At 49.3% G+C, this 27636-nt stretch overlaps 1 protein-coding gene across 6 annotated transcripts in view; it reads left to right on the top strand.

Moving 5' to 3' along the window:
- GIGYF1 (GRB10 interacting GYF protein 1) overlaps positions 1–27636 on the top strand; it is a 316678-nt gene that overhangs the window by 2794 nt on the left and 286248 nt on the right. For all 6 annotated transcript variants that reach the window (XR_003939962.1, XM_030186350.1, XM_030186348.1 and 3 more), the window contains exons 2-3: positions 23103–23178; positions 23306–23435. Coding sequence is in view for 5 of the 6 variants with exons in the window: in XM_030186350.1 (XP_030042210.1) it covers positions 23144–23178; positions 23306–23435 (165 nt within the window). In the remaining variant the exon portion in view is untranslated. The remainder of the gene's footprint in view (positions 1–23102; positions 23179–23305; positions 23436–27636) is intronic.

The following is a 27636-nucleotide window of genomic DNA, read 5'->3' as shown; positions in this document are numbered from 1 at the left end:
TTGGGCAGACTGGATGGACCGTGCAGGTCTTTTTTTTTCTGCCGTCATCTACTATGTTACTATGTGATCACACGATTTTGGCCGAAATGGAAAACTCAAATTTGATTGTGTGAATGTGAACCAGTGAGGGCCGCTGGGGATTGCCAGAGCTTGTAGTGTGAATTCCTCTGTTAAACCCACAGTATCCAAGCGAGAATATAATAATTTAACAAAAGAACTTATTTTACCTCCAAACAAAATAGCCTTCACACACACACATGGTAGTAGCTAATGAAAACTGACACTAAAAGCCACAGTGTTCTTACAGTGACTGACTTTGCACCACTCTTAGAGTGACAGCTGATGTCATAACTCCGCAAAGCCTAATTCCTAAGGCATTTATCATACCAAATTTAGGTGGTCTTTTTACTAAAGCTTAGCTTAAGTTATCAGCTGCATGGCCCATTTTATTCCCATGGGCCCTGCTACAGATAGCTCGAGCTAAGCTTTAGTGAAAGACCCCCTCAGACTTAAATTCCTGCTAAAATTTTGTATCAAAAGCATTGAACATTCTATTTACCATATAATTATTCCCATATACGTCTAGGGTCAAGTCACGTAACTCTCCATTGCCCAAGTATAAAAACAGATTGTGAGCTCAGTAGGGACAGAGAAAGTACATCCATAGAATATGTAAACCTCTTTGGTTGTACCACAGAAAGGCGTTGTATCAAGCCCATGACCCTTACCCTTATTGTACAAGATCATAATTGCATTACTTGCAATTGCAGTACAAAAAATAGAGTAGTGTTTCCCCCCTGGACTAGATTACAATCTCTGGCAGTTTAGGGGTTGTGGTCAAAGCAGCCATTTTGAGAGCCGAGCTGGAATGGGCAGGAGTAATGGGATCGTTCCTGTCCCAACTACATCCTAGCCCACAGGGATTGTAAGATAAGTCCAGGGGGCCTACAGGTGGGGAGGAGGAGGCACTTGGAGGGTTCTGGAGAAGGGCAACTCTGGGAGGGAGACAAATGAGAGCACAAATTTTCAGCTTCCACAACCAAAAACACATGATCATTTTCGGTATCTACTGAAAATATGTCTGAAACTGAACATTAAAATAACCTTTCAGCTGAAATTAAAACTGGGTAGAAAAAGGATTTTGGGCTGTTTTGACGCTGTAGCAAAATTTGGTCAATCTCTACCTTGAATGATCTCGACATTCCCACCTGACCCAGGGAGCAGAAGACTCCACTTGGGGATTGAACATGGGGCTGTCTGCATAGTAGTGCCATGAGTCACTGGATTGGCTTTTGGAATGGATTTTTAGAGAAAACAGTTTTGCTGGGCACTGTTGGTAAATGCTGTTCCTTGTCAGCAGCAGCAGATGAATCCATTAACTGATGGGTTGTATCCGCCTACCAGCAGGTGAAGATAGAGAGCACTGAAAAACCATAGAGCCTCTTGGAAGGCTAGCCCCCAACTGCCTTCAGTATTTCTCTATCTCCCAGCAGGTGTGGACGTAGTTTGATCAGCTCCTGGATTTCAGACTGCCTGGGGTGGCTCCTGTGCTTTGCCAGTTGAGCAGGGGTATTGTGGCTGGTGGTGCCCACTTTGAAGGCATATAGGCTCGCCCTTTCCCTGCCTTACCCATTCCCCCCGCCTCCTGGAGTCCCTCTGTTGCTGCCTGCCTCCAACTTTCTTCACAGCGTTTAAAAAAAAAAAAAAAAAAAAAAGAGAGAGCGCTTTTACTGCCTGGCTGTTCTGAGGCTTTTCCCAGTGATTCTGGTTGTGTGCAGCTTGACTGGAGCTCGTTGACTCGGTCCTTTTGAGGTGAGAGTGGTGCCCAGCTCCTCCGGGGAGGTCCCGCGGATGCCGTTCCGATCTGGGTAAGTTTTGGCGCGGAGCCGCCATTTTATGGCTGTATTCCTGTCCTGTCGGATAATAGCTGCTGAAGGAGTTAAGCACTGCTCTCGTTATGGTAAATGCAGATCAGCAGCGGGGCTGTGTAAAACGTGCTCCTTAGACGCTCACGATAGTATGAGCATGCCGAGCGATGTTTCTTCCCGCTCGATGGAGCTGGCAGCGGGCACCATTCTGGAAGCGCCGCATGTCTCGACCCTTGCGGTTGCGGAGGAGTCTGAGTGCAGGGGGACGCCTCATTTAGAGGCTGCCAGAGGAGCTCCTACATCCGTTTCTCCTAATTTGGAGGCGGAGGGTCAGAGTGAGTTTTTCTCCCCTGAGTTTGTGCTTTTAATGCATAAGGCTTTTATGCTGAAAAGAGCTCTGCCGCAGGTTTCTGACACTGCTTTGCCTCCTGGCTTCCCTCCGGGTTTTGATACCCATGGGATGACTTCAGAGGTTATTGCCTCCCCTGAGCGTTGGAAACATGCTAAACATAGACTGGTAAATTCCCCGTCTGAAAGTGGCGCTCCCCCCCCCCCCCCCCCCCCCCCCCCCGTGGTTGGGCTGTGGAGAGTGAGAGATCCGGCAGGCCCTCAGGGACGGATGATCCAGAGGAGGGTGCCTATTTGCCACTGGATTTGGATGATCCCAATGCGGTTCGGATTTTCCACCGCGCCGAGCTGCCAGCTCTCATTACTGACGCCTTGCAGGCCCTCTCGATTGATGATCCTGCTGAAGGCGAGGCCTCCTCTGTTAATCTTAGGATGGTGAGTACTAAGAAGCCTACTCGGGCCTTTCCGGTGCATGACTTCATCCAAGAGCTTATTTCAGCTCAATGGTCTGACCCCAATGGGTCTTTGAAAGTGGCCAGGGCTATGGCTCAGCTTTACCTTCTGCGTGAGGAGCACTTGGCCCCTTTTGGGATGCCTAAAGTGGATGCATTAGTCACGGCGGTGACAAAAAAGACCACCCTCCCAGTAGAGGGAGGGGTCGCTTTGAAGGACATGCAGGACCGGCAGCTGGAGTCCGCGCTGAAGCGGTCCTTTGAAATTGCGGGCCTTGCCTTGAGGGCGTCTATTTGCAGTTACTATGCAGCCCACCAATGGTGCGGGCCCCCTTTCTGAGGTTGCCCCGCGGATGGAGTCGGCCCTGTCATTTTTGGCTGATGTCCTTTATGATCTGGTCAGAGCTTCGGCTAAACAGATGTCTATGGCGGTGTCTGCCCGCTGCCTTCTTTGGCTACAGCATTGGGCAGCTGACATGGCTTCTAAGCAGAGGCTGGTGAGGCTACCCTTTCGGGGCCTCCTGTTATTTGGAGAGGAATTGGAGAAGATTGTGAAAGACCTGGGGGAATCTAAACCCCAGCGGTTACCTGAGGATAGGCCAAGTCCTTCTTCCAAGGGTTCTATGTTTCCCTTTTCTTCCAGACCTCGCTTCTGTGAAGCTTGCAGGTATCACCTGGGCACTCTGCTGGGTTTTCTCAACGTGCCCGTTTTCAGCAGAGGAACTCCTTTTGCTTGGACAAACGTTCCGCAGGGGCCGGTTCAAGGCTAGGAGTTCAGGGGCGTCCTCCACAATGATGGGACGCCGGTCCACTCCTCGATTCCTGCAGTAGGAGGAAGTCTTTCCCTTTTTGTAGAGGAGTGGACCAAGATTACCTCGGATCAGTGGGTCCTGGACCTGATCAGAGAAGGTTACTGACTGGAATTCGGTGCCCCGGTGAGAGACGTGTTTGTGGAGTCCTGATGCGGCACTGCCGTAAAACGGGTGGTGGTAGAGGAGACCTTACAAGTCTTGCTGCACCTTGGAGCCTTGATCCCGGTGCCTCCTGCCGAATGTGGCTATGGCCACTATTCCATTAATTTTGTCGTGCCTCGAAAAGGCGGGTCTTTCAGACCGATTCTCGACTTACGAAGAGTCAACGAGGCCCTCAGAGTACAACATTTCCGCGTGGAAACCCTGCGCTCCGTCATTGCAGCGGTACAGCCAGGAGAGTTTCTCACGTCTCTGGACCTAAAAGAAGCTTATTTGCACATTCCTATCTGGCCTCCACACCAGCGGTTCCTCCGGTTTGCGGTGTTGGGAAAACATTTCCAGTTTCGGGCCTTGCCTTTCGGCCTAGCCACAGCTCCCCTTACCTTTTCCAAGGTAATGGTGGTCGTAGCTGCCTGTCTCAGGCGAGAGGGTATCAAGAGTTCACCCTTATCTCGACAACTGGCTCATCAGAGTGGATTCGGCAACCGAGAGTCGTCTTGCCACAGCCAGAGTGGTGACAGTCCTGCAGGCACTAGGCTGGGTGGTCAATATACCCAAACGTCACCTGACTTCCTCTGTCTCTCGAGAATTTGGGGGTCCGGTTCGACACGGCCTCGGGGTTTGTTTTTCTCCCCGACCAAAGACTGTGGAAGCTTCAGAATCAGGTCCGTCTGCTCCTGCGGATGCCTCGCCCGCAAGCTTGGGACTTAGTGTCCAGCTGCTGGGGTCGATGACGGCCACCTTGGAGGTGGTTCCTTGGGCGAGAGTGCATATGAGACCTCTGCAGATTGCCCTGCTTCAACAATGGTCTCCGATTTCCCAGGAATATCAACGCAGACTAACGTTGCTCCCTGGGGCCCGGCTCAGTATGGAATGGTGGCTGTCCGACCGGATTCTGCGCCAAGGAATGCCGCTTGCGCTTCCTTCTTGGTGCCTGGTGATAACAGATGCCAGTCTTTTGGGCTGGGGAGCGCATTGCCAGGGAAGCTATGCTCAGGGTCAGTGGACAACCGTGGAAGCGGGATGGTCCATCAATCGCTTGGCACTGAGAGTGATATTCCAAGCTCTTATGGCCTTTCAAAAGACTGTGAAGGGGCTTGCTGTCCGGGTCCTGTCAGACAACACGACAGCGATAGCCTACATAAAATCGTAAGGGCGGCACTCAGTGCAGGGCCCTGGCCATGGAGGCCGCTCAGATTTGCCACTGGGCCGAGCTACACCTGCAGGTTTTGTCGGCTGCCCACATAGCAGGTCAGAGCAACGTGCAAGCTGATTTTCTCAGCAGGCACCAAATCGACCCGGTAGAATGGGAACTGGCAGAAGAAGTTTTTCTTCAGATTTGTGCCAAATGGGGGAGTTCCGTAATGGATCTAATGGTGTCAAGTTCAAACGCCAAAGTGCCTCACTTTTTCAGCAGAAGGAGAGATCCTCACTCTGCAGGGTTGGATGCTCTGGCTCAACCCTGACCCTCGGGCTTCCTGTATGTGTTCCCTCCTTTGCCCTTGATAGGGCGAATCCTACTTCGGATTCGACTACACTCGGGATTAGTGATTCTTATCGCTCCGGACTGGCCAAGGCGTCCGTGGTATGCGGACCTCTGTCGGATGATGGTGGAGGCTCCTTTTCATTTGCCCCTGGTGCTGAACCTGTTGGTTCAGGGTCCGGTGTCTATGGAGGATCCCTGCCGATTTGGTTTTACGGCCTGGCTCTTGAGAGGGTGCAATTGAGAGACAAGGGCTATTCTAACAAGGTCATTTCCACTCTCTTGCAGGCCCGCAAGCGGTCCACCTCCGCAGCATTTGCTCGGATCTGGCACAAGTTTGAGGCGTGGTGTGTTTCAAAGGTGATCACTCCCATGCGGGCTTCTATTTTGCTGGTGCTGGACTTTTTGCAGGATGGCTTTCAAAAAGGCCTGGCTTACAATTCCCTGCGGGCTCAAGTGGCAAGCTATCGAGGGAAAGTCTCTGGCTTGTCCCTTGCTGCTCATCCGGACATTGCCCGATTCCTCAGAGGGGTGCTTAGGCTCCGTCCTCCTGTGCGGTCGCCTTGTCCAGCCTGGAACCTGGGGCTGGTGTTAAGGCTCTCCAGTGTTCGCCTTTCGAGCCACTTAACCAAGCTTCGGAGAAGGATGTGACTCTCAAAACAGTCTTTTTGGTGGCCATGACATCGGCTAAACGCGTGTCTGAGCTTCAGGAGCTGTCCTGTCGGGACCCTTTTCTACAATTCTCGGAGTCCGGAGTAACGGTACGTATGGTGCCTTCCTTCCTGCCTAAAGTGGTTTCAGCGTTTCACCTGAATCAGCCCATTTTTCTTTCTTCCTTTTCTAGGGAAGATTTCCCGGACTCCTTTGGGCAGTTACATCTTTTGGATGTCCGTAGAGCGCTATTGCAGTATCTACAGATGTCAAATGACTTCAGGACTTCTGATCACCTTTTTGCATTGTTGTCAGGTCCTCGACGCGGGTGTCCGGCGTCTATGGCCACTATAGCCCGTTGGCTCAAGGAAGACATTTTTTCTGCGTATCTGCTTTCAGGCCGGTCTCCGCCTGAAGCATTTAAGGCGTGTTCCACGAGAGCGATTTCCTCCTCGTGGGCTGAAACAGGTGCACTCTCTCTTAAAGAGATCTGTAGTGTGGCTACTTGGGCTTCTCAGCTCTCATTTGTCCGGCATTACAGGCTGGATGTTGCTGCGAAGCAGGACGCGATTTTTGGAGCACAAGTGCTTGCTCGCGATGTGGCCTGTTCCCACCCTACTTAGGGATTGCTTTTGTACATCCCATCAGTTAATGGATTAATCTGCTGCTGATGACAAGGAAGGGAAATTAGGTTCTTACCTTGGTAATTTTCTTTCCTTTAGTCACAGCAAATGAATCCATGATCCCTCCCTGTCTGACTTTTTTTGTTCAGAGCTTTCATGCAGATATATATCTCATTGGGAGAAGTTGGAAACCAGTTCTCAGAATTTCTACATGATGTTCTACTACAGGAGGTTGAGATCGTCCCTCCTTTGTATGGTTATTGCTCCTGTTCTGGGGCGTTTGTTCGCTGTGAGGAAAGTTTGTTATTCTACCTTTATGGTTCACTCGGCTTTGGAAATCTCAAATACTGAAGGCAGTTGGGGCTAGCCGTCCAAGGGTCACTGTGTTTTTTCAGTGTTCTCTATCTCCACCTGTTGGTAGGCGGATACAACCCATCAGTTAATGGATTCATCTGCTGTGACTAAAGGAAAGAAAATTACCAAGGGAAGAACCTAATTTTCCCTTATGATATAATCCACAATAAACCCATATAAACTGAATAGTATTCATAAAAAACAATTCCATAAAATAGGGCCTGCCACATAAAATATTGATGTTCTGTACTCTTGCAATCTTATTACACAACATGATGGTACATCTAAAGGCATTTGCTGTGCAGATCTCAATGATCTTGAGGGTTGATAAACACTCAGTTTTGTGGCTAATGCCTCCGATACCTGGCCAGTCAAAATCTTAAACACCAATAAAAGTATTTTAAAATTTAATATGAAACTCAATTGGCAACCAATGTAAAGATCTCAATATAGGTGTAATATGCTCAAATTTACCTACATTTCCCAAAACTCTGGCCATCAATGGCCAATCTGTAGTGAGATCATATGAAGACATTCCACAATTCAGGCGGCTGCTAAAAACGCTTCTATTTCTGAAAGCCTTTTTGGCTACATGAAGACTTATCTGATTGACCCATCTTTCTCTGTGTTTTTTTTTCTTTTGGTTTGGACCAGTCTAGTGATCATGCTTTAGCTTAACATGCTTAGCGATTGTTACGTGTTCAAGACTAAGTGAATATTGTTACCTGCCTTGGATAAAGGCAGGATATAAATGTAGTAAGTAAATAATGCTTTAAGCTGCAATTTAGTTAAACCAAGTAAACTATTACAATTATCAAAACATGGCACGACATAACTTTGAATCATTGTTCTAAAGTTTTTTTTTGGATTTAGCAGTTTCTTTAGGTGCCTTGTTTACTAAGCCGCGTTATAAGTGCATTAGCTTTTTTAATGTGCATTAACCATGTACGTGCTGTAACTGTGTTCGCGCCTATATGGTTAGTGTGCACACTAATTGTAGGCGTGTACACTAATGCACCTTAGTAAACAGGGCCCTAAATGTCTTAGCAACTGTAAAAACACTTTTCACAACTTTATATGCTGTTTCATATTCAAACTTGAATCCACTATGACACCTAAATCCCTTAAATGTTTTTCAATCACTATTGGTAACCTTCGAACTGAAAAGAATCTGGAATATCCACAGAGTTAGAAGATAACACTAATATCTTTCTTGTATTCAATTTCAAACAATTTGTTGTCATCCAACATATCACAGTTTTTAAAATCATAGTTAGTTTTTCAAGAGCTTCCTGAAAATAACTATCAATTGGAAGTGTAAATTGTATGTCATCAGAATAAAGCTTGAAATTTAAGTGCAAACAATGCAATAATCGACACAATCAAAAAGTACTGCTGATAAACAAGAACCTTGTGGTACCCCAGTATCCAAATGCTTACTTTCTGACATGTTTTCACCTGAGACTACTGAGAAATTTCTACTTTCTAAAAAAGAAGCAGACCACTGCAGCACCTTATTGCTAATCCCTATTGAATACATTCCTCGTCATCAAGCAGATGAATCCATTACGAGTGGGTTGTGTCCATCAACCAGCAGGGGGAGATAGCATTGAAAAACCATAGTGCCTCCTGGCCAGCTAGCTCCATCTGCCTCTTCCGTATTCTCTATCTCCCCAGCAGGGTGGACGCAGCTTGTTCAAGCTCCTTCAGAAATCTGCCTGGGGTGGCTCCTGTGCTGTTGCCAGTTGTAGCAGGGGTATTGTGGCTGATGGTGCCCACTTTAAAGGCACATAGGTACGCCCTTTTCCTGCCTTACCCGGCCCCCGATGTGGATGTAGACACATAGGCAAGCCATGTCCCCTGTCTTTGCCCACGCTGTGGATGCAGGCACATAGGTTCGCCCTTTCACTGCCTTTCCCATGCTACTGAACCTCCGGAGTGGAAAAAGTTGCCTCTTGCACTGTTGCCTCCAACTTTCCTCACTGTAGCGCTGCGATCCAAGAAAAGAGGCTTTCCTTCAGTTTGTGCAGCGGATTGGAGCTCTGTCGACTCGATCCGGAGAGGTTAGAGCATTTGGAAGCTCCTCCGGGGTGGGCCCGCGTTCGGGGCGACTTTGGCGCGAATCCGCCATTTTGAATTTCCTGCCATTTTTTGCGATGGCTGCAGAGGTTGTAAAGCGCTGTTCCCATTGTGGGAAGCGCAGATCAGCAGCAGGGCTCTGTAAATCGTGCTCTTCTGACGTCAGAGCTGGCCTGAGCATGGCGAGCGAGGTTTCTTCTCGCTCTATGGAGCTGACAGAGGGCGCCATTTTGGAACAGCATGGCGCGACCCCCCACTGAGGTGGAGGGGTGTGAGCCTGGAGGGGAGCCTTGAATGGAGGCTAATATGAGAGCCATTTCCCCCGGACTGGAACTGGGAGGCCAGTGTGAGCCATTCTCCCCTGAATTTGTTTTACTGCTGTATAAAGCATTTATGTTAAAACGAGCTCTCCCGCAGGGGTCTCAATCTGCCCGGCGGCCTGTGTCCCCTCCATTAGAGCCCGGCCTTGAATTACCGTCAGGTGCGTTTTCCCCTGACAGATGGCCGCAGGATAAGCGCAGAAGGGTGGATTCCCCTTCAGAGAGTGGCGCACCCCCATCCCCCCGCCCCCCGTGGTCGGGATGCGAGGAGTCTGAGGGGTCTGGCAGGCCCTCTTGGTCTGGAGAGCCAGAGGAAGGTGCAGGATTGCCACTGGGTCCGGATGATCCTTCCGCGGTGAGGATTTTCCACCGTGATGAGCTGCCAGCGCTGATTTCTAATGCACTGCAGGTACTCTCTATTGAAGATCCTGTGAGTGCTGAGCTCTCCTCTGCTAATCCGAGGATGACAAGTACTAAGAAGCCTGCTCGAGCCTTTCCTTTGCATGACTCCATCCAAGAGCTTATTTCAACTCAATGGGCTGACCCCGAGGGGCCTTTGAAAGTTGCCAGGGCTATGGGGCAATTATACCCTTTAAGTGAGGAGAATTTGGTGTGCCTAGCTGTGCCTAAAGTGTATGCCCTAGTCACAGCTGTGACAAAGAGAGCTACCCTCCCGGTTGAAGGAGGAGTTGCCCTGAAGGATATGCAGGACCGACGCCTTGAATCAACTATAAAGCGGTCCTTTGAGATTTCAGACATATCCTTACGGGCATCTGCATGCAGCTGTTACGCTGCCCGAGCCAGCCTTGCTTGGTTACAACAGGCAGTGGAACAGCCTGGATAAACAGGCAGTGGAACAGCCTGGAGATGGAGCAGAGCCCCTTGCGGAGGTGGCACCGCGAATGGAGTCGGCCTTGTCTTTCTTGGCTGACGCCCTTTATGATCTGGTCAGAGCTTCGGCTGAACAGATGGCTGTGGTGGTGGAGGCTCGCCGCTTGTTGTGGCTAATTCATTGGGCGTCTGACATGGCCTCTAAGCAAAGGTTGGTGAAGTTGCCCTTTCGAGGCCTTCTCCTATTTGGTGAGGAGTTGGAGAATATTGTTAAAGGCCTGGGGGATGCTAAACCCCAGCGCTTACCCGAGGACACGTCTCATGCCCGTTTTCAGCAGAGGAACTCCTTTTGCTCGGACAAGCGTTCCGCAGCAGCTGGCTCAAGGCCTGGAGTTCAAGGGCGACCCTCTCAATGATGGTGCGCTGGCTCTCTCCTCGCTTCCTGTTATAGGAGGACGACTTTCCCTCTTTCACGAGGAGTGGGCTAAGATTTCCTCAGATCAGTGGGTTTTGGACCTGATCAGAGATGGCTACAGAATAGTATTCAATGCCCCGATAAGAGACGTGTTTGTGGAGTCCCAATGCGGTTCTGCCGCCAAACGGGCGGCGGTAGAGGAGACCTTACAAGGCTTGATTCACCTAGGGGCGGTGTGCTCGGTGCCTCCCGCCGAGCTCGGCTCTGGCCGTTACTCCATTTACTTTGTGGTACCACGAAAAGGAGGGTCTTTTCGGCCATTCCTAGACTTAAAAGAAGTCAACAAGTCTCTGAGAGTGCGGTATTTTCACATGGAAACCCTGCGCTCCGTCATTGCGGGACTACAGCCAGGAGAGTTTCTCACGTCTCTGGACCTGAAAGAAGCTTACTTGCACAGCTGCCATTCTCAGGCGAGAGGGTATCCGGGTTCACCCGTACCTAGACGACTGGTTCATCAGAGCGGACTCTGCAGAAGAGAATCATCATGTTACAGCCAGAGTGGTCTCAGTACTGCAATCTCTGGGCTGGGTCGTCAATATAGCCAAAAGTCACCTGACCCCCCCCCCCCCCCCCTCTCAATCTCTAGAATGTTTGGGGGTCTGGTTCGACACAGCCTAGGGGTATGTATACCTACCCGAGCAAAGGCGGTGCAAGGGTCCGTCTGCTCAACCAGGTCCGTCTGCTCCTGAGGATGCCTCGCCCGCGAGCTTGGGACATTGTCCAGCTGTTGGGGTCGATGACGGCCACCTTAGAAGTGGTGCCGTGGGCGAGAGCGCACCTGAGACCTCTGCAGCGTTCCCTGCTTCAACGATGGTCTCCAGTATCTCAGGATTATCAATGCAGACTCACGTGGCTCCCTGCAGCCCGACTCAGTATGGAGTGGTGGCTCTCAGACAGCATGCTGCGGCGAGGAATGCCGCTAGCGCTCCCCGATTGGTGCCTGGTGGTAAGAGATGCTGGGGTGCACATTGCTGGGGAAGGCATGCCCAGAGTCTCTGGACACTTGAGGAGTCGGTGTGGTCCATCAATCGCTTGGGGTTGAAAGCGATATTTCAGGCGCTTCTGACCTTTCAATTGACCCTGGAAGGATTGGTGGTCAGAGTTCTGTCAGACAACACGACAGCAGTGGCCTATGTAAATCGACAAGGTGGCACTCAGTGTCAAGCACTGGCCACAGAGGCCGCTCAAATATGCCACTGGGCCAAGCTACATCTGCAGCTTCTGTCAGCAGCTCACATTGCAGGTCAGAGCAACGTGCAAGCCGATTATCTAAGCAGGAATCAGATCGGCCCAGCGGAGTGGGAACTTGCAGGCGAAGTATTCCTGCAGATCTGTGCCAGATGGGGGACGCCCGTAGCGGATCTTATGGCCTCAAGCGCAAATGCCAAAGTCCCGTGCTTTTACAGCAGACGGAGAGATCCTCGCTTGGCAGGGTTGGATGCCTTGGCTCAACCCTGGCCTCGGGGCCTCCTGTATGTGTTCCCTCCGTGGCCCTTGATAGGGCGAGTACTCCTGCGGATTCGACTACATCAAGGAGAGGTAGTTCTCATTGCCCTGGATTGGCCCAGGAGGCTGTGGTATGCGGACCTCTGGCGGATGCTGGTGGAGGCTCCCTGGCCATTAATCTCTGTTACCGAATCTGTTGTCACAGGGGACCGGTAACCATGGAGGACACCTGCCGCTTTGGTCTTACAGCATGGCTATTGAGAGGGCGCAATTGAGAGACAAGGGCTATTCCAGTAAAGTCATTTCCACTCTCCTACAGGCCCGCAAGCGTTCCACATGGCTTATGCCAGGATTTGGCGCCAATTTGAGGCTTGGTGTGCTTCTGAAGCGATAACACCCATGCGGGCTTCTGTCTTGCTGATACTTGACTTTTTGCAGGATGGTTTCCAAAAAGGCTTGGCCTATAATTCCCTGCTTGTTCAAGTGGCAGCCTTAGCGTGTTTTCGAGGGAAGGTCGCTGGCCTCTCTCTGGCTGTTTGCCCGGATGTGGCACGGTTTCTCAGAGGGGTGCTTCGGCTCCGTTCTCCCATGCGGCCTGTCCGGCCTGGAACCTGGGGTTAGTGTTAAAGGCCCTTCAGTGTTCACCCTTCGAGCCGCTTAGGCGAGCTTCAGAGAAGAATGTTATCTTAAAGACGGTCTTTTTGGTGGCCATTACTTCGGCGAGATGGGTATCTGAGCTCCAGGCGCTGTCCTGTTGAGACCCATTTCTGCAATTCTCAGAGTCCGGAGTTATGGTACGTACGGTGCCTTCCTTCATGCCTAAGGTGATTTCAGCGTTTCACCTAAACCAGCCTATTTTCCTGCCTTCCTTTTCTAAAGAGGAATTTGCAGAATCATTTGGGCAGTTGCACCTTCTGGATGTGCGAAGGGCTCTGTTGCAATATCTGCGCATGTCAAATGCCTTCAGGACCTATGACCATCTTTTTGTTCTATTGTCAGATCCGCGCAGAGGGTCTCCAGCGTCTAAGGCCACTATAGCCCGTTGGCTCAGAAGCTATTTTTTCAGCATTTTTGCTGTCTGGCCGGCCTCCGCCTGAAGCCTTTAAGGCACATTCCACAAAAGCGATTTCCTCTTCCTGGGCTGAAACTGGAGCACTCTCTCTTCAAGAGATATGCAGTGCAGCGACATGGGCTTCTAAGCTCTCTTTTGCCCGACATTACAGGCTGGATGTGGCTGCCAGGAGAGACGCGCATTTTGGAGCACAAGTGCTGGCGCGTGGTGTGGCTTGTTCCCACCCTATCTAGGGATTGCTTTGATACATCCCACTCGTAATGGATTCATCTGCTTGATGACAAGGAAGGGAAAATTAGGTTCTTACCTTGGTAATTTTCTTTCCTTTAGTCATAGCAGATGAATCCATGAGCCCTCCCTCAGTGGTTCATTATGTGATTGATGTTTATTTTATGTTCAGTTTTTCCTGTAGCTATGTTCCCTCATTGGGAGAAGTTGGAAAACAAGTCTTCAGGATTTCTGTTCTGTTACAGGAGGTTGAGTTCGTCCCTCCTTTGAATTGTTGCTCCTGTTCTGGGGCGTTCATCCGCTGTGAGGAAAGTTCATGTTGTTATGTTTTGCGGTGTAACACTGCTTTGGAAGCTTCAAATACTGAAGAGGTAGATGAAGCTAGCTGGCCATGAGGCACTATGGCTTTTCAGTGCTCTCTATCTCCCCCTGCTGGTTGATGGACACAACCCACTTGTAATGGATTCATCTGCTTTGACTAAAGGAAAGAAAATTACCAAGGTAAGAACCTAATTTTCTCTTTCCGGGTCTGCAGGCAGCCCTAGTGTTCACTTAGGTGGCCTGTTCTCTGTGTGGTCCAGCTTTTGTGCCCATTGAACCCAGGTGTTCTTGCCGCATTAGCTTTTTCTTGGGGTTGGTTCTGACCTGCCTGGGAATTTCATCCGGCCTTCAATGCCCGGTCCTTAGCAGCACTGCCCTCTGGTTTGTTCTGTGACTGGTATCCTGTTTTTCCATGTCTGGTGTCCTGTTTCTTCTAGGGTTGTCCTTCCGTACTTTTCTAGTCTGGTCTCTGGCAAACATCTTGTTGGGGGTTGCAGTTGAGCAGGTTTGGTTGATGGGTCTCGCTCTATCAGGGACATGGGGGGCTTTGCTACCTTGCAGACTATCCGTCCTTGCTGGTGGGAGGGGGAGTAGCACTCTGCCCTTAATTGTTGAGGATAGCTCTGTCTCTGCAGGTCGGGCCCTGCTCTGTTCCTTGAGGGGTTCAATAACATTTTCGTAGACTGATAGCTCTTGGTCAGCTATGCAGCATTGCATTCTGGAGTTCTCACATGCCACTGAAGATTTCTCTTGGAATCTCCATGTTCACTTTAGCCCCATTTTTGGCTGTTCTAGCTCCTTTGGCGAATGCTGTTTAGGAAGCTGTCCCCGGGTGTGGCTGGGACACAGGAGGTTTTTTTCTATTCAGTGGTTATTTCCAAGGAAGAGAACTTTCTTACGCCTGGTGTTGCTTTTGCACAAGCTGACTGGGTGTTAATAGTTTTCCATTTCATCAGGGGAACATTGCAGTCTGTACTTTTTCAGTATAGCAGGACCTTCTTTACTGTCCCTGGATCTCGAGGAGCAGACATTCCTATTCTTCTCCTTTAAATCGATTTTTCCTTGTCGTCAGCAGCAGATGAATCTATTACGAATGGGTTGTGTCCACCTACCAGCAGGGGGATATAGAGAACACTGAAAACCATAGTGCCTCTAGGATAGCTAGCTCCATCTGCCTCTCAGTATTTCTCTATCTCCCAGCAGGGTAGGGCGCAGCTTGTTCAGCTCCTTGAAAATTTCTGCCTGGGGAGCCTCCTGTGCTTGGCCAGTTGAGCTGGGGTGTTGTGGCTGGTGGTGACCACTTTAAAGGCACATAGGTCCACCCTTTCCCTGCCTTAACCATTGTGGATGCAGGCACATAGGTTCGCCGTTTCCCTGCCTTTCCCATTTCTCCCTTGTGGATGTAGGCATAAAGGTTCGTCCTGTCCCTGCCTTTCCCACCCTCTACTGCCTCCGGAGTACCTCTGTAGCTGTTTGCCTCCAACTTTCCTCAGTGTAAAAAACAACAAAAAGAAAAACGCGCTTTTTATGCGCTGCTATTCTGAGGCTTTTATTGACGTGCAGCGTGACCGGAGGTGGGTCTTTTCGGCCCATTCTCGACTTGAAGGAAGTCATCAAGTCTCTGAGATTGCGGCATTTTCACATGGAAACCCTGCGCTCCGTCATTGTGGCGGTACAGCCAGGAGAGTTCCTCACGTCTCTGGACCTAAAAGAAGCTTACTTGCACATTCCTATATGGCCCCCGCACCAACGGTTCCTCCGATTTGCGGTGTTGGGAAGACATTTCCAGTTTCGGGCCTTGCCTTTTGGCTTCGCCTCAGCTCCCCGAACCTTTTCAAAGGTAATGGAGGTAGTAGCTGCCTTTCTCAGGTGAGAGGGTATCCGGGTTCACCCGTACCTAGACGACTGGTTCATCAGAGCGGACTCTGCAGAGAATCATCATGTTACAGCCAGAGTGGTCTCAGTACTGCAGTCTCTAGGCTGGGTCGTCAATATAGCCAAAAGTCACCTGACCCCCTTTCAATCTCTTGAATATTTGGGGGTCAGGTTCGACACGGCCTCGGGGTTTGTTTATCTACCTGACCAAAGGCGGTGCAAGCTTCAGAATCAGGTCCATCTGCTCCTGAGGATGCCTCGACCGAGAGCCTGGGACATTGTCCAGCTGTTGGGGTCGATGACGGCCACCTTAGAAGTGGTGCCATGGGTGAGAGCACATATGAGACCTCTGCAGATTGCCCTGCTTCAACGATGGTCTCCGATGTCCCAGGATTATCAATGCAGACTCATGTGGCTCCCTGCGTCCCGACTCAGTATAGAGTGGTGGCTCTCAGATAGCATGCTGCGGCAAGGAATGCCCTAGCGCTTCCCGATTGATGCCTGGTGGTAACGGATGCCAGCCTGAAGGGCTGGGGAGCACATTGCAAGGGAAGCTATGCACAGGGTCTATGGACACCCAAGGAAACTGAGTGGTCCATCAATCGCTTAGAACTGAGAGCGATATTTCAGGTGCTTCTGGCCTTTCACAAAACCCTGGAGGGACTGGCTGTCAGAGTTCTGTCGGACAACACGACAGCAGTGGCCTACATAAATCGACAAGGTGGCACTCAGTGCAGAGCACTGGCCGCGGAGGCTGCTCTAATTTGCCACTGGGCCGAGCTACATCTGCAGCTTCTGTCAGCAGTTCACGTTGCAGGTCAGAGCAACTTGCAAGCCGATTATCTAAGCAGGCATCAAATCGACCCAGCGGAGTGGGAACTTGCAGACGAAGTGTTCCTTCAGATCTGTGCCAAATGGGGAAAGCCCGTAATGGATCTTATGGCGTCAAGCACAAATGCCAAAGTCCCGTCCTTTTTCAGCAGACTGAGAGATCCTCGCTCGGCGGGGTTGGATGCCTTGGCTCAACCCTTGCCCCCAGGCCTCCTGTATGTGTTCCTTCCTTGACCCTTAATAGGGTGGCTCCTCCTGCGAATTCGACTACATCAAGGAGTGGTGATCCTCATTGCCTCGGATTGGTCCAGGCGGCCGTGGTATGCAGACCTCTGGCGGATGCTGGTGCAGGCTCCCCTTCCTTTGCCTTTGGTTCCGAACCTGTTGATGCAGGGCCTGGTGACCATGGAGGATCCATGCCGCTTTGGTCTTAAGGCATGGCTATTGAGAGGGCGCAATTGAGAGACAAGGGTTATTCCAGTAAAGTAATTTCCACTCTCCTACAGGCCCGCAAGCGTTCCACTTCTGTGGCTTATTTCAGGATTTGGCGCCAATTTGAGGCTTGGTGTGCTTCTAAAGCGATCACACCCATGCGGGCTTCTGTCTTGCCGATACTTGACTTTCTGCAGGATGGTTTACAAAAAGGCATGGCCTATAATTCGCTGCGTGTTCAAGTGGCAGCATTGTCATGCTTTCAGGGGAAGGTCGCTGGCCTTTCCCTGGCTTCACATCTGGACATTGCACGGTTTCTCAGAGGGGTGCTTTGACGCCGGCCTCCCGTGCGGGCCCCTTGCCCGGCCTGGTACCTGGGCAAGTATTAAAGGCTCTTCAGTGTTCGCCCTCCGAGCCGCTGAAGCGAGCTTCGGAGAAGGATGTGACTAAAGACGGTCTTTTTGGTGGCCATTGCATCGGTGAGACGGGTATCTGAGCTCCAGGCGCTGTCCTGTCGAGACCCTTTTCTGCAATTCTCAGAGTCCGGAGTAACGGTGCGTACTGTGCCTTCCTTCATGACTAAGGTGGTTTCAGCGTTTCACCTAAACCAGCCTATCTATTTGCCCTCCTTTACTGGGGAGGAGTTTCCAGAATCTTTTGGGCAGTTGCACCTCCTGGATGTGTGCCGGGCTTTGTTGCAGTATCTGCAGATGTCAAATGCTTTCAGGACCTCTGATCACCTTTTTGTATTGTTGTCAGGTCCTCGCAGAGGGTCTCAAGCTGCTTAAGGAAGCCATTTTTTCTGCATATCTGCTGTTTGGCCGGCCTCTGCCTGAAGCCTTTAAGGCTCATTCCACAAGAGCGATTTCCTCCTATTGGGCTGAAACTGGAGCACTCTCTCTTGAAGAGATATGTAGTGCAGCAACTTGGGCTTCTAAGCTTTCTTTTGCCTGATATTACAGGCTGGATGTGGCTGCCAGGAGGGACGTGCTTTTTGGAGCACAAGTGCTGGCGCGTGGTGTGGCTTGTTCCCGCCCTATCTAGGGATTGCTTTGATAAATCCCATTCGTAATGGATTCATCTGCTGCTGATGACAAGGAAGGGAAAATTAGGTTCTTACCTTGGTAATTTTCTTTTCCTTTAGTCTGCTTTTGAGACAGACATGAGAAGCAACTGCTTATCCTGGGATTTGTAGTATGGAGTGTTGCCACAATTTGGGTTTCTGCCAGCTACTTGTAATGTGGCTTGACCACTGTTTGGAAAACAGGATACTGGGTTAGATAGACCATTGGTCTGACCCAGTATGGCTACTCTTATGTATCAGACGATTTCTGGGTTTGCGCTCCATTGCAGGTCGTTCTCAATTGTTTTAGCCTTTCCACTTTTCCGTCTCCCTTTTTCCACGGTAGTTGTAGCAGCCTTCCTTTGCAACGCTATGGCATAGGTTGATACATACCTGCCAGTAGGCTGATTTGCAGCTCCTTAGTCATGAGAGCCTGGTTGTTTCTAGAGGTAGCTTCGTACTTGTTGCCAAAGAATGGTGTACCCGATCGACACCAGAGTTGGCATCGAGGAATCTCGGCGCCAGTGAGTTGTCTTCCATTTCATCTATGACGAAGTTTGGTGGTGTCTGCGCAACTTTGAAGTGTCTAGAGATGATAGTTCTTTAGCTTTGAGGGAATCCCTTTCTTCCTTTTCCTCTTCTCCAGATCATTGGCATTCATCTCATGTTCTGCCCTTTCTACTAGGACCTGGGTTCTAAAGATGGGTTTGTCTTGGGGACTGGCCTCCATCTTGGACATTATTCATTGGGCCAGATTCCGCATCAGGTAGCTTTTGTGGTTCCTTCTCAGCTGTTGGCATCTCATTGACTTCACTTAAACTCATTCACAGCTGGTGGTTTCGCCGTGGCCTGCCTTGGACAGTTCAACTGTTCTCCTTTGTCTTCATAGGTGTCTTGCTGCGCCTAGATAGCCAGAGCATGCCTTTGCGGCAGACAACAGTTTTTTAGATTTATTCCTGGACTCTGCCAGTTCTGGCTTCCTGCATTGCCAGACCTGGAGTTGAGGGCTGGTACTTTTAGCGTGGTACTTGTATGTCTTGCCTCAGGCTTGACTCAGCAGAGGTTTTTGGCTGTCTCAGCCAGTTATTTGTTCTATTTTCATTGGCAGCCACAGCCGTTACTCTGTAGCACAGTGGTAGGCTAAGCTCCCTTTTCTTGGGAAAGCTGTTTGTGGAGGTTTGGCAAGTTGGTGAAAGATCTCGATCACTCAGATGCTCGCCATCTTCTTTGGGCTATATCTGAAGATCTGCTTCATAGGGTTTAGGCTAGCCCTTCTTTTATCTATGCCAGTTGCTGCTGTTGTCTGGGGACACTTTGGTTGTTTTTCGCACATCTCTGTAGCGGTCTGAGCATGGTTGGATAAATCCGGCCTCCAGATTTCTCCTGCTAGGGCGACGGTGGGCTCAGGCCCCACTTTCCACCTCAGATGCTGTCAGCCTTTCATTGCCGTTTTCCTGTGATTCTTTAGTCTCTAGCTGTGGGCTTCTACTCTTTTGGAAGTGACCAGTTAGTGCTGTTGGTCAGAGTTGTAGTTCTCCCTGACCCAGGATAGCCGAAGGTACAAGGCTTTTATACCCAGCCTGACTTGCTGGGTCAGGAAGGCTACAGCGTCTGTGTATTTGGTTGCTGGTAATTCTAATGATTGGAGACTGAACACCTTCGTCCTGAGCTGTAGCAACTTTCTGGGTGGTAGCCCATCGGGAGTTCTGGGTGGACATGTGGGAGGCGGTGACCGGGTCCTCTTGGCTTGTCTTTTTCAGACACTACGTTGATTAGCTCTGCTTAGTCATATGTACCTTTCATTGTATCGGGCTGCCCTCCGGAGTTTTCAGTTCACACCCTACTTCAGTACTGCATTGCTCTATCCCACAAGTCTCTGGATTCATCTGTTTCAGATGCTAAAGAACAAAAAATTGTCTTACTGATAATTTTCTTCAGTCACAGCAGATGAATCCAGAGGCCAACCTGTTTTTTTTTTTTGTGGCGGTTTTGGTTAGGCCGTGTTCTTCATTTGTTTTTACTTTCAGATGGACGGTTGTAATAAATCTATGGAGTTTTGGTCTTGGATTATCCGTTTTCCCTGTGGGGCACGAGAAATATTCTAACTAATTTCCTTCTTTGATGTGAGAAGAAGCACAAAAGAGTATTCCATCCTATTCAACACTCTTTATCTCCACGTTCTACTACTACTACTTAACATTTCTAAAGCGCTACTAGGGATACGCAGCGCTGTACAATTTAACATAGAAGGACAGTCCCTGCTCAAGGAGCTTACACAATCTGGTAGTTGGACACAACCCACAAGTCTCTGGATTCATCTGCTGCGACTAAAGGAAAGAAAATTATCAGGTAAGACATACATTTTTGTTCTTTGTCCCAGCAGATTAATCCAGAGGCCCACCCTTGGATTCCTTTGTGACATAGTGTGTGTGTGTATGTCCGTTTCAGGTCTGGATTTGGCTTTTCCACAGAGGTTGCTTTAAATTTCTTGCGGATGTCACCATCAGTGGACGAATGCTAAAGGAGCGAGACCGCATTCGCTAGCTCATAGGGCCACTGGTTCTCTCTCTCTTTTTGGGACAGAGGCAGGAGTTTGCTTCATGGGCTCATGGTCGCCTTACTGCTTTGATATTGAACATACTGAAAGTGAGGCTGCTGCACAGTATCCTTTATGGCTGAGCTCTGGCGTTCTCTCTGTCTGCACCTTCTGGTTGAGGGACATAACCCACTCGTCTCTGAATTGATTTGGAAAGAAAATTTGGAAATTTGGAAAGAAAATTATCAGGTAAGAAACAATTTTTCCTCCTTCAATATACTACCAGGCTCTATGATATGGAATTCTCTTCCAACATCAATTTGAATAATTGATTATATGATGTTTTGTAATTGTTTAAAAACTTGGTTATTTGATCTCCACATGAATGGTAGATACTTAAATTGTAATTCTGGATTTATTGTATTCAATCTCACTTTTTGTAATTTATATTTTGTATTATTTGAGCTGTTATTATTGAATTTATTGTATTCAGCTTCTTGTTTTTTTTTGTAATTTGTGTTGAACTGCGGAATATAAGCAAGGTGTTACATAACTTCTGCTTCTCTAGGAAATTCCCTTTATATGGCATACTGACCATGCCTGGGGCATCCTAGAATGAGGCGCTGGATTCTTAGTGGGCATTGCTCCTGTCTTATTTAGATATAGGTTTTGGTGGGTGGGGGGGAGGGGTTCCCACTAGAACCTTGGAAGATTTTTTTTTTTTTTAAATCAGATTAGCGTTGGGAGTTGTGGGTGCTGTTAGACCCCCAGGGAGTGTGTTTTTTTTTTTTTTGAGGGGGGCGGTCAGGGTTTGGGGGGGGGGGGTGCAAACTGCTGACAGCATGCTTTTCTGCTTATGTTTATTTTTTGTCACTCCTGTTATTGCCTAAACCAATCCCCACTTAGGCACCCTCAAGAAACATGACATGCAACAGTGACTGTTGGATTACTGCCATGATTTTAACATGGCAGTAATTTGCATGCTCATTGCTTACTGCATACTGCGGTATTTTTGGATCACTAATTTCATGGTAGAGCCAGGTCGGCATGCAACTCTATCTTGAGGCTTTTTGCCTTGGACCTTTAGTGAACTGAACTATGCAGTTTGTGTGTAAGACTTATAGTGATGGAGAGGCATGCAAATACAGTACCTGTTTCCTTGGGACAGTAGCAATTGGTGATTTGCTTACTTTATTTTTGTCTATTAGATTGTAAGCTCTTTGAGCAGGGATTCTCTTTCTTCTATGTTTGTGCAGCGCTGCGTACGCCTTGTAGCGCTATAGTAACATAGTAGATGACGGCAGAAAAAGACCTGCATGGTCCATCTAGTCTGCCCAAGATAAACTCATGTGTATACCTTACCTTGAATTTGTACCTGTCTTTTTCAGGGCACAGACCGTATAAGTCTGCCCAGCAGTATTTCCCGCCTCCCATCACCGGCTCTGGTACAGACCGTATAAGTCTGCCCTCCCCTATCCTAGCCTCCCAACCACCAACCCCTCTTCCCCCCACCTGCTCCGCCACCCAATTTCAGCTAAGCTTCTGAGGATCCATTCCTTCTGCACAGGATCCCTTTATGCATATCCCACGCATGTTTGAATTCCATTACCGTTTTCATCTCCACCACCTCCCGCGGGAGGGCATTCCAAGCGTCCACCACCCTCTATGTGAAAAAATACTTCCTGACATCTTTCCTGAGTCTGCCCCCCTTCAATCTCATTTCATGTCCTCTCGTTCTACCGCCTTCCCATCTCCAGAAAAGATTAGTTTGCGGATTAATACCTTTCAAATATTTGAACGTCTGTATCATATCACCCCTGTTCCTCCTTTCCTCCAGAGTATACATGTTCAGGTCAGCAAGTCTCTCTTCATACGTCTTGGAACGCAAATCCCATACCATCCTCGTAGCTTTTCTTTGCACCGCTTCCATTTTTTTAACATCCTTCGCAAGGTACGGCCTCCAAAACTGAACACACTACTCCAGGTGGGGCCTCACCAACGTCTTATAAAAATGCTAAATAGTAGTAGTAGTAGTGATTAAACTGTAACGACTATCCTGTAAATGCTGATGGTGAATTGTAATGGGTAGATATATTGTGCTTGGTTTTATGTTCTTTTCAAACCAGTGGAATGATAGGTTTAAATGGAACAGCATCCATTCTCCCTTCCAGGTTAAAAACACTTTCAGAGGGGTTTGGAAAAATTTTCATAGTCCATGCTTTGCATGTTTTCCCAATTTATTAAATGTTTTTCCTTTGCTGACTCAGGAATAATGTCAGGAAGTATTTTTTCATCAAGAGGGTAGTGGATACTTGGAATACCCTCCTGCGGCAGGTGGTGAAGATGAAAACCATTACAGAATTAAAAAATGCGTGGTTTAAATACTTGGGAATCATGTTTAAAAGGAATGAATCCAAAGAAGCTTAGCAGAGACTAGGTGGCAACATTGGTAATTGGGAAGCAAAACCAGTGCTGAGTGGATTTCAACAGATAGGATAGATTTGGATGGACTGGAGTAGAGCTTATCAAGTGTTTGGATAACAATTTCAAAAGTTTTAGAACAAGGACAGTGCTGAGCAGACTTCTATGCTCTGAAAATAGTATGGACAAATCAAGATCAGGTATACATATGTTGTATCACCTCATACCTTTATGTAATGAGTTTATCTTCTCAGGCAGACTGGATGGACTGTCATCTACTATGTTTATTTGCTTGTGTGTGTTCCTTTCATTCTTATATTTTGGGGTGTGGTTGGGTGGGGAGAAGTTCATACCTGTTGCCTTCTGAAATCTCTTCAATCAGATTCTGATATTTGGCACATTTCTCTCTTTTTGTCTTTCAGGTCATTAAAGAACAAAGAGAGGGTTAAAAAGTGAAATAAAAATGGCTGCTGAGACCCTCAACTTTGGGCCAGAATGGTAATAATCCTCTGCATTAATTGTTTTGAAAGATGCCTCAAAACTCACTTTTTGTTTTTTTAGATAATGTTGTGCTTGAATACTGGTCAGTTCACATTCTTCATTTCTATCTCCCCATTATTTCCAGGCTGCGTGCACTATCCAGCGGTGGGAGCATCACATCTCCCCCTCCCTCTCCTGCCATGCCAAAGTATAAACTTGCTGAGTATCGATATGGGAGAGAGGAAATGTTAGCACTTTATGTCAAAGATGACAAGGTAATGTGAAAGAATATCTCTTTTAAAAGGATTTCTTTTTAAATTGTAGATGTTAAATACTTTCCTCATCTCAAGCTGTGATTCTTCATATCCCAGTTCTCTTTTCTCTTCCTGCTTGCTGATTTATCTTTTGGCCTTGTAGTAGTATGGTTTTCAGGAGAAAAGCAGGTAAATTTACATGGAACAGTTGGTAATGAAAAGACACCTTCATTGGGAGTTACAAGAACCGAAGTTGAAAAGCCCTGCTTCTATATCGTCCCACAGATCAATCCAGAGACTGGTGGGTTATGTCCCTCTCTCAGCAGGTGGAGATAACAGAGAAGTTCTGAGGCTCTATATGTGGTCATGTGTAGCTAGCCAAACCTCAGTATTCTCTCTATCTAGCAGGTGGATGGTCATAACTGTGCAGCTCTGGATTAGGGACTCCTCGCCCGTTCTCTCGGGATGAGTTGAGGTACCCTGTGGGTTGAGAGCTCACCAGTTGAGCAGGGATACCTGGTGGGGCCAGGTCCCTCCCTTTCTCCCCACTCCCGCTGGTCCTGCAGGAACGTGTTACTGCCCTTGAAAAAAAGAAAAAGGACGCAGGCAGGGATTTTAAACACACTTTTGTGTGATTTTGTCTGCAACCTCACAGTGAGCAGGAGCTGCTGCAAGGCAGTACGGTGGAACTCCGTTTTTGGCGGACTGGGGGATTGTGTGTGTGTTTGATTTTCTGAGCACATGGCAACCCCTTCAGAGTCTGTCAAGCGCTGCTCCCAGTGTGGGAACCAGAGAGCAGCGTCGGGGGCGTGCGATTCCTGTCCTCGCGATCCGCCGGGGCGGGGGGGGGGTGCTTCTGCGGGTCCTTTGTTATCCACGGGGCATTTGTCGCGGCCGCCAGCGGATGATTTTGGCGCCGTAGCGCCTTTGAAGGGATGGCCAGCTACGAGTGTCGCGCCCGCAGCGAGGGGCTGGGACTCGCGGGACAGGCTCCGATGGAGCGGAGGAAGCTGCAGGGACGGCGCTTCTGTTTTCCCGTGCTGATTCTCAGCACGGAGGGCTCTCGGACGCCATTTTAGATTCGGGGAGCATGGTCTCGGGGCCCCACGTGGTCGCGAGTCAGCAGGGGCCTCTGGCGTCGGGCACAGCTCAGGAGGGAGCACAATCAGGAATGCCTTTTCCCCCTGAATTTGTGCTTTTGCTGCACAAAGCTTTTTTGCTCAAAAGAGCTGGGGGGGGGGGGGGGGGGGCCTTGGGGTTGAAACATCTCTGGGGCTTTCCCAGGAGGAGGTCTCAGTATTGCCGCCTTCTGCCTCTAAGAGACCGCGTGTGGATTCTCAGGAATTGGACTCGGTGTCAGTGGGCACTGAGGTAGATGATGGCCGGTTGTCAGAGGTGTCCCTACTGACCCGGTCTGAGTTGCTGGAAGAGGGAGAGTCTCCGTCTGAGGGAGCTGATGATCCTACGGAGGCACGTCTCTTCCGTCAGGAGGAATTGTCGAATCTGATTGTCGGGGCCATGGAGGTTTTAAATATCTCGGCGCCGGACAGCGGTCCCTCCTCCGTGGTAGCCCCTTCTATCATGTTGGGGACTAAGCGGCCGTCCCGGACTTTTCATATTCATGATGCTATGAAGGTGCTCATTGCGGCGCAGTGGGATTCGCTGGAGGCAGGGCTGCGTGTGGCTAGGGCCATGACGCGCTTATATCTGCATCCAGATGGAGAGCGAGAGGATTTGCGTCTGCCTACGGTGGATTCTTTGATCACTGCAGTTATTAAGAAGACTACTTGGCCAATGGAAGGCGGGACGGCACTTAAGTATCCACAGGATAGGAAGTTGGAATCCGCTGTTAAGGCATCTTTTGAGATGACAGCATTATGCATGCAGGCGTCGGTCTGCGGGTCCTACGTGGCCAGGGCATGTCTGTCCTGGGTGCAAAAGGCGTCCTCCTCGGAGGAGCTGGTGGCGAACTTGCCCTCGCTTGAGGCTGGTCTCGCGGATTTGTTGTATGATGATCTTCGGGCGTCACTGTGGTAGCTCGCAGATGATTGTGGCTCCATCACTGGTTGGCGGATACGGCTTCTAAATCTCGTCTTGCTCATTTACCTTTTCGGGGCAAACTTCTGTTTGGCGAGGATTTGGATAAGATTGTGAAGGATCTGGGAGATTCTAAGGGCTGTCGTTTGCCGGAAGATAGGCCTAGGGCAGCTTTTCGCGGGGGCTTCTCTTGGGCACGCTTTCGTGAGGCAAGGCGTTATCGCCCAGGCAGGTCGGTAGCCTTCTCTAAGCCCCACTTTCCTCAGAAACAGCAGCAGCTGTTTCGAGGGGAGTGCCATCTAGGCGGCGCGGCCTCTAGACCGCCACAGAGTCTTGTTCCCAATGATGGGGCCTTGGTCCATCTTCCAGGATCAATAGGCTGTCCCTTTTTCTGGAAGAGTGGGCCAGGGTTACTTCAGACGAGTGGGTTTTGGAGGTAAGGGAAGATTACAAGCTGGAATTAGAGACCTGTCAGATTTGTTCGTGGAGTCTCCTTGCAAGTCCCCAAAGAAGAGAGCGGCAGTCAGAGGCACGTTGGAGAATTTAATTTGCTTGGGGGTGGTGGTTCCCGTCCCAATGGCAGAGCGTGGTCTAGGTCGTCGTTCCATCTATTTCGTGGTACCAAAGAAAGGCAGTTCCTTTTGTCCCGTTCTCGATCTCAAGGGAGTAAACAAAGCTCTGCGAGTGCGTCATTTTCGCATGGAAACTCTTCGTGCAGTCATAGCCGTGATTCAGCCTGGGGAGTTTCACGGAGAGAGTGTTGGATGCTTGGAATGCTCTCCCGCGGGGGGAGGTGGAGAGGAAAATGGTAATGGAATTCAAACATGCGTGGGATAAACATAAAGGAATCCTGTTCCGAGGGAATGGATCCTCAGAAGCTTAGCTGAGATTAGGTGGCAGAGCCGGTGGTGGGAGGCGGGGCTGGTGGTTGGGAGGCGAGGATATTGCTGGGCAGACTTGTACGGTCTGTGCCCTGAAAATGACAGATACAAATCAAGGTAAGGTATACACAAAAAGTAGCATATATGAGTTTATCTTGTTGGGCAGACTGGATGGACCGTGCAGGTCTTTTTCTGCCGTCATCTACTATGTTACTATGTTATGTTACTTCCCGCGATCTCAAAGAGGCTTACTTGCATATTCCCATTTGGTCGCCTCATCACCGGTTTCTCCGGTTTGCATTCATGGGTCAACGCTTTCAGTTTCAGGCGCTTCCCTTCGGTCTAGCTACGGCGCCTCAGACGTTTTCCAAAGTCATGATGGTAGTCGCGGCATTTCTGCGGCAGGAAGGGGTGCAAGTGCATCTTTATCTCAACAATTGGTTGACTCGGGCTCTGTCCTTTCAGGAGAGCGTTCGGGCGACAGACAAGGTAGTCACGCTCCTGAGGTCGTTGGGATGGATTGTCAACTTGGAGAAGAGTCACTTGGTTCCTTCTCAGTCCTTGGAATACGTTGGAGTACTACTACTACTATAAATCACTTCTATAGCGCTACCAGTTGTACGCAGTGCTTTACAATTGAACATGAAAAAGACAGTCCCTGCTCAAAAGAGCTTACAATCTAAATCAGGACAAACAGACAGGACCAAAAAGGAGAAGAGAAGGACAGACAGAAGGACACATGAGGATAAGATAAAAGTTACAAGTCAGGAGTCGAAAGCAGCATCAAACAGGTAGGCCTTTAGCCCGGATTTGAAGGCAGCCAGGGATGGAGCTAGACGTAATGGCTCAGGAAGCCTAAGGTGCGGCGAGATAGAAGGAGCGGAGTCTGGAGTTAGCGATGGAGGAGAAGGGTGCAGTTAGGAGAGATTTGCCTAGTGAACGGAGTTCTAGGGAAGGAGTGTAGGGAGAGATGAGGGTGGAGAGGTAGTGAGGGGCTGCAGAGTGAATGCACTTATAGGTCAACAAGAGGAACTTGAATTGTATACGGAAACGGATAGGGAGCCAGTGAAGTGATTTCAGGAGAGGTGTGATATGGGCATAACGACTTTGGCGAAATATTAGTCGTGCGGCAGAGTTTTGAACAGATTGAAGAGGGGAGAGATGGCTGAGTGGAAGACCTGAGAGAAGCAAGTTGCAGTAGTCTAAGCGAGAGGTGATGAGAGTTTGGATGAGGGTTCTGTTAGCGTGTTCAGAAAGGCCTGGCTGGCTGGGGTGCCTCTAGGACAGGGTTTGGGAACCACTGG

The sequence above is a fragment of the Microcaecilia unicolor genome, chromosome 14 (assembly GCF_901765095.1).
Source record: "Microcaecilia unicolor chromosome 14, aMicUni1.1, whole genome shotgun sequence".
NCBI lineage: Eukaryota > Metazoa > Chordata > Amphibia > Gymnophiona > Siphonopidae > Microcaecilia > Microcaecilia unicolor.
This window is presented reverse-complemented; position numbering and strand designations above follow the sequence as displayed.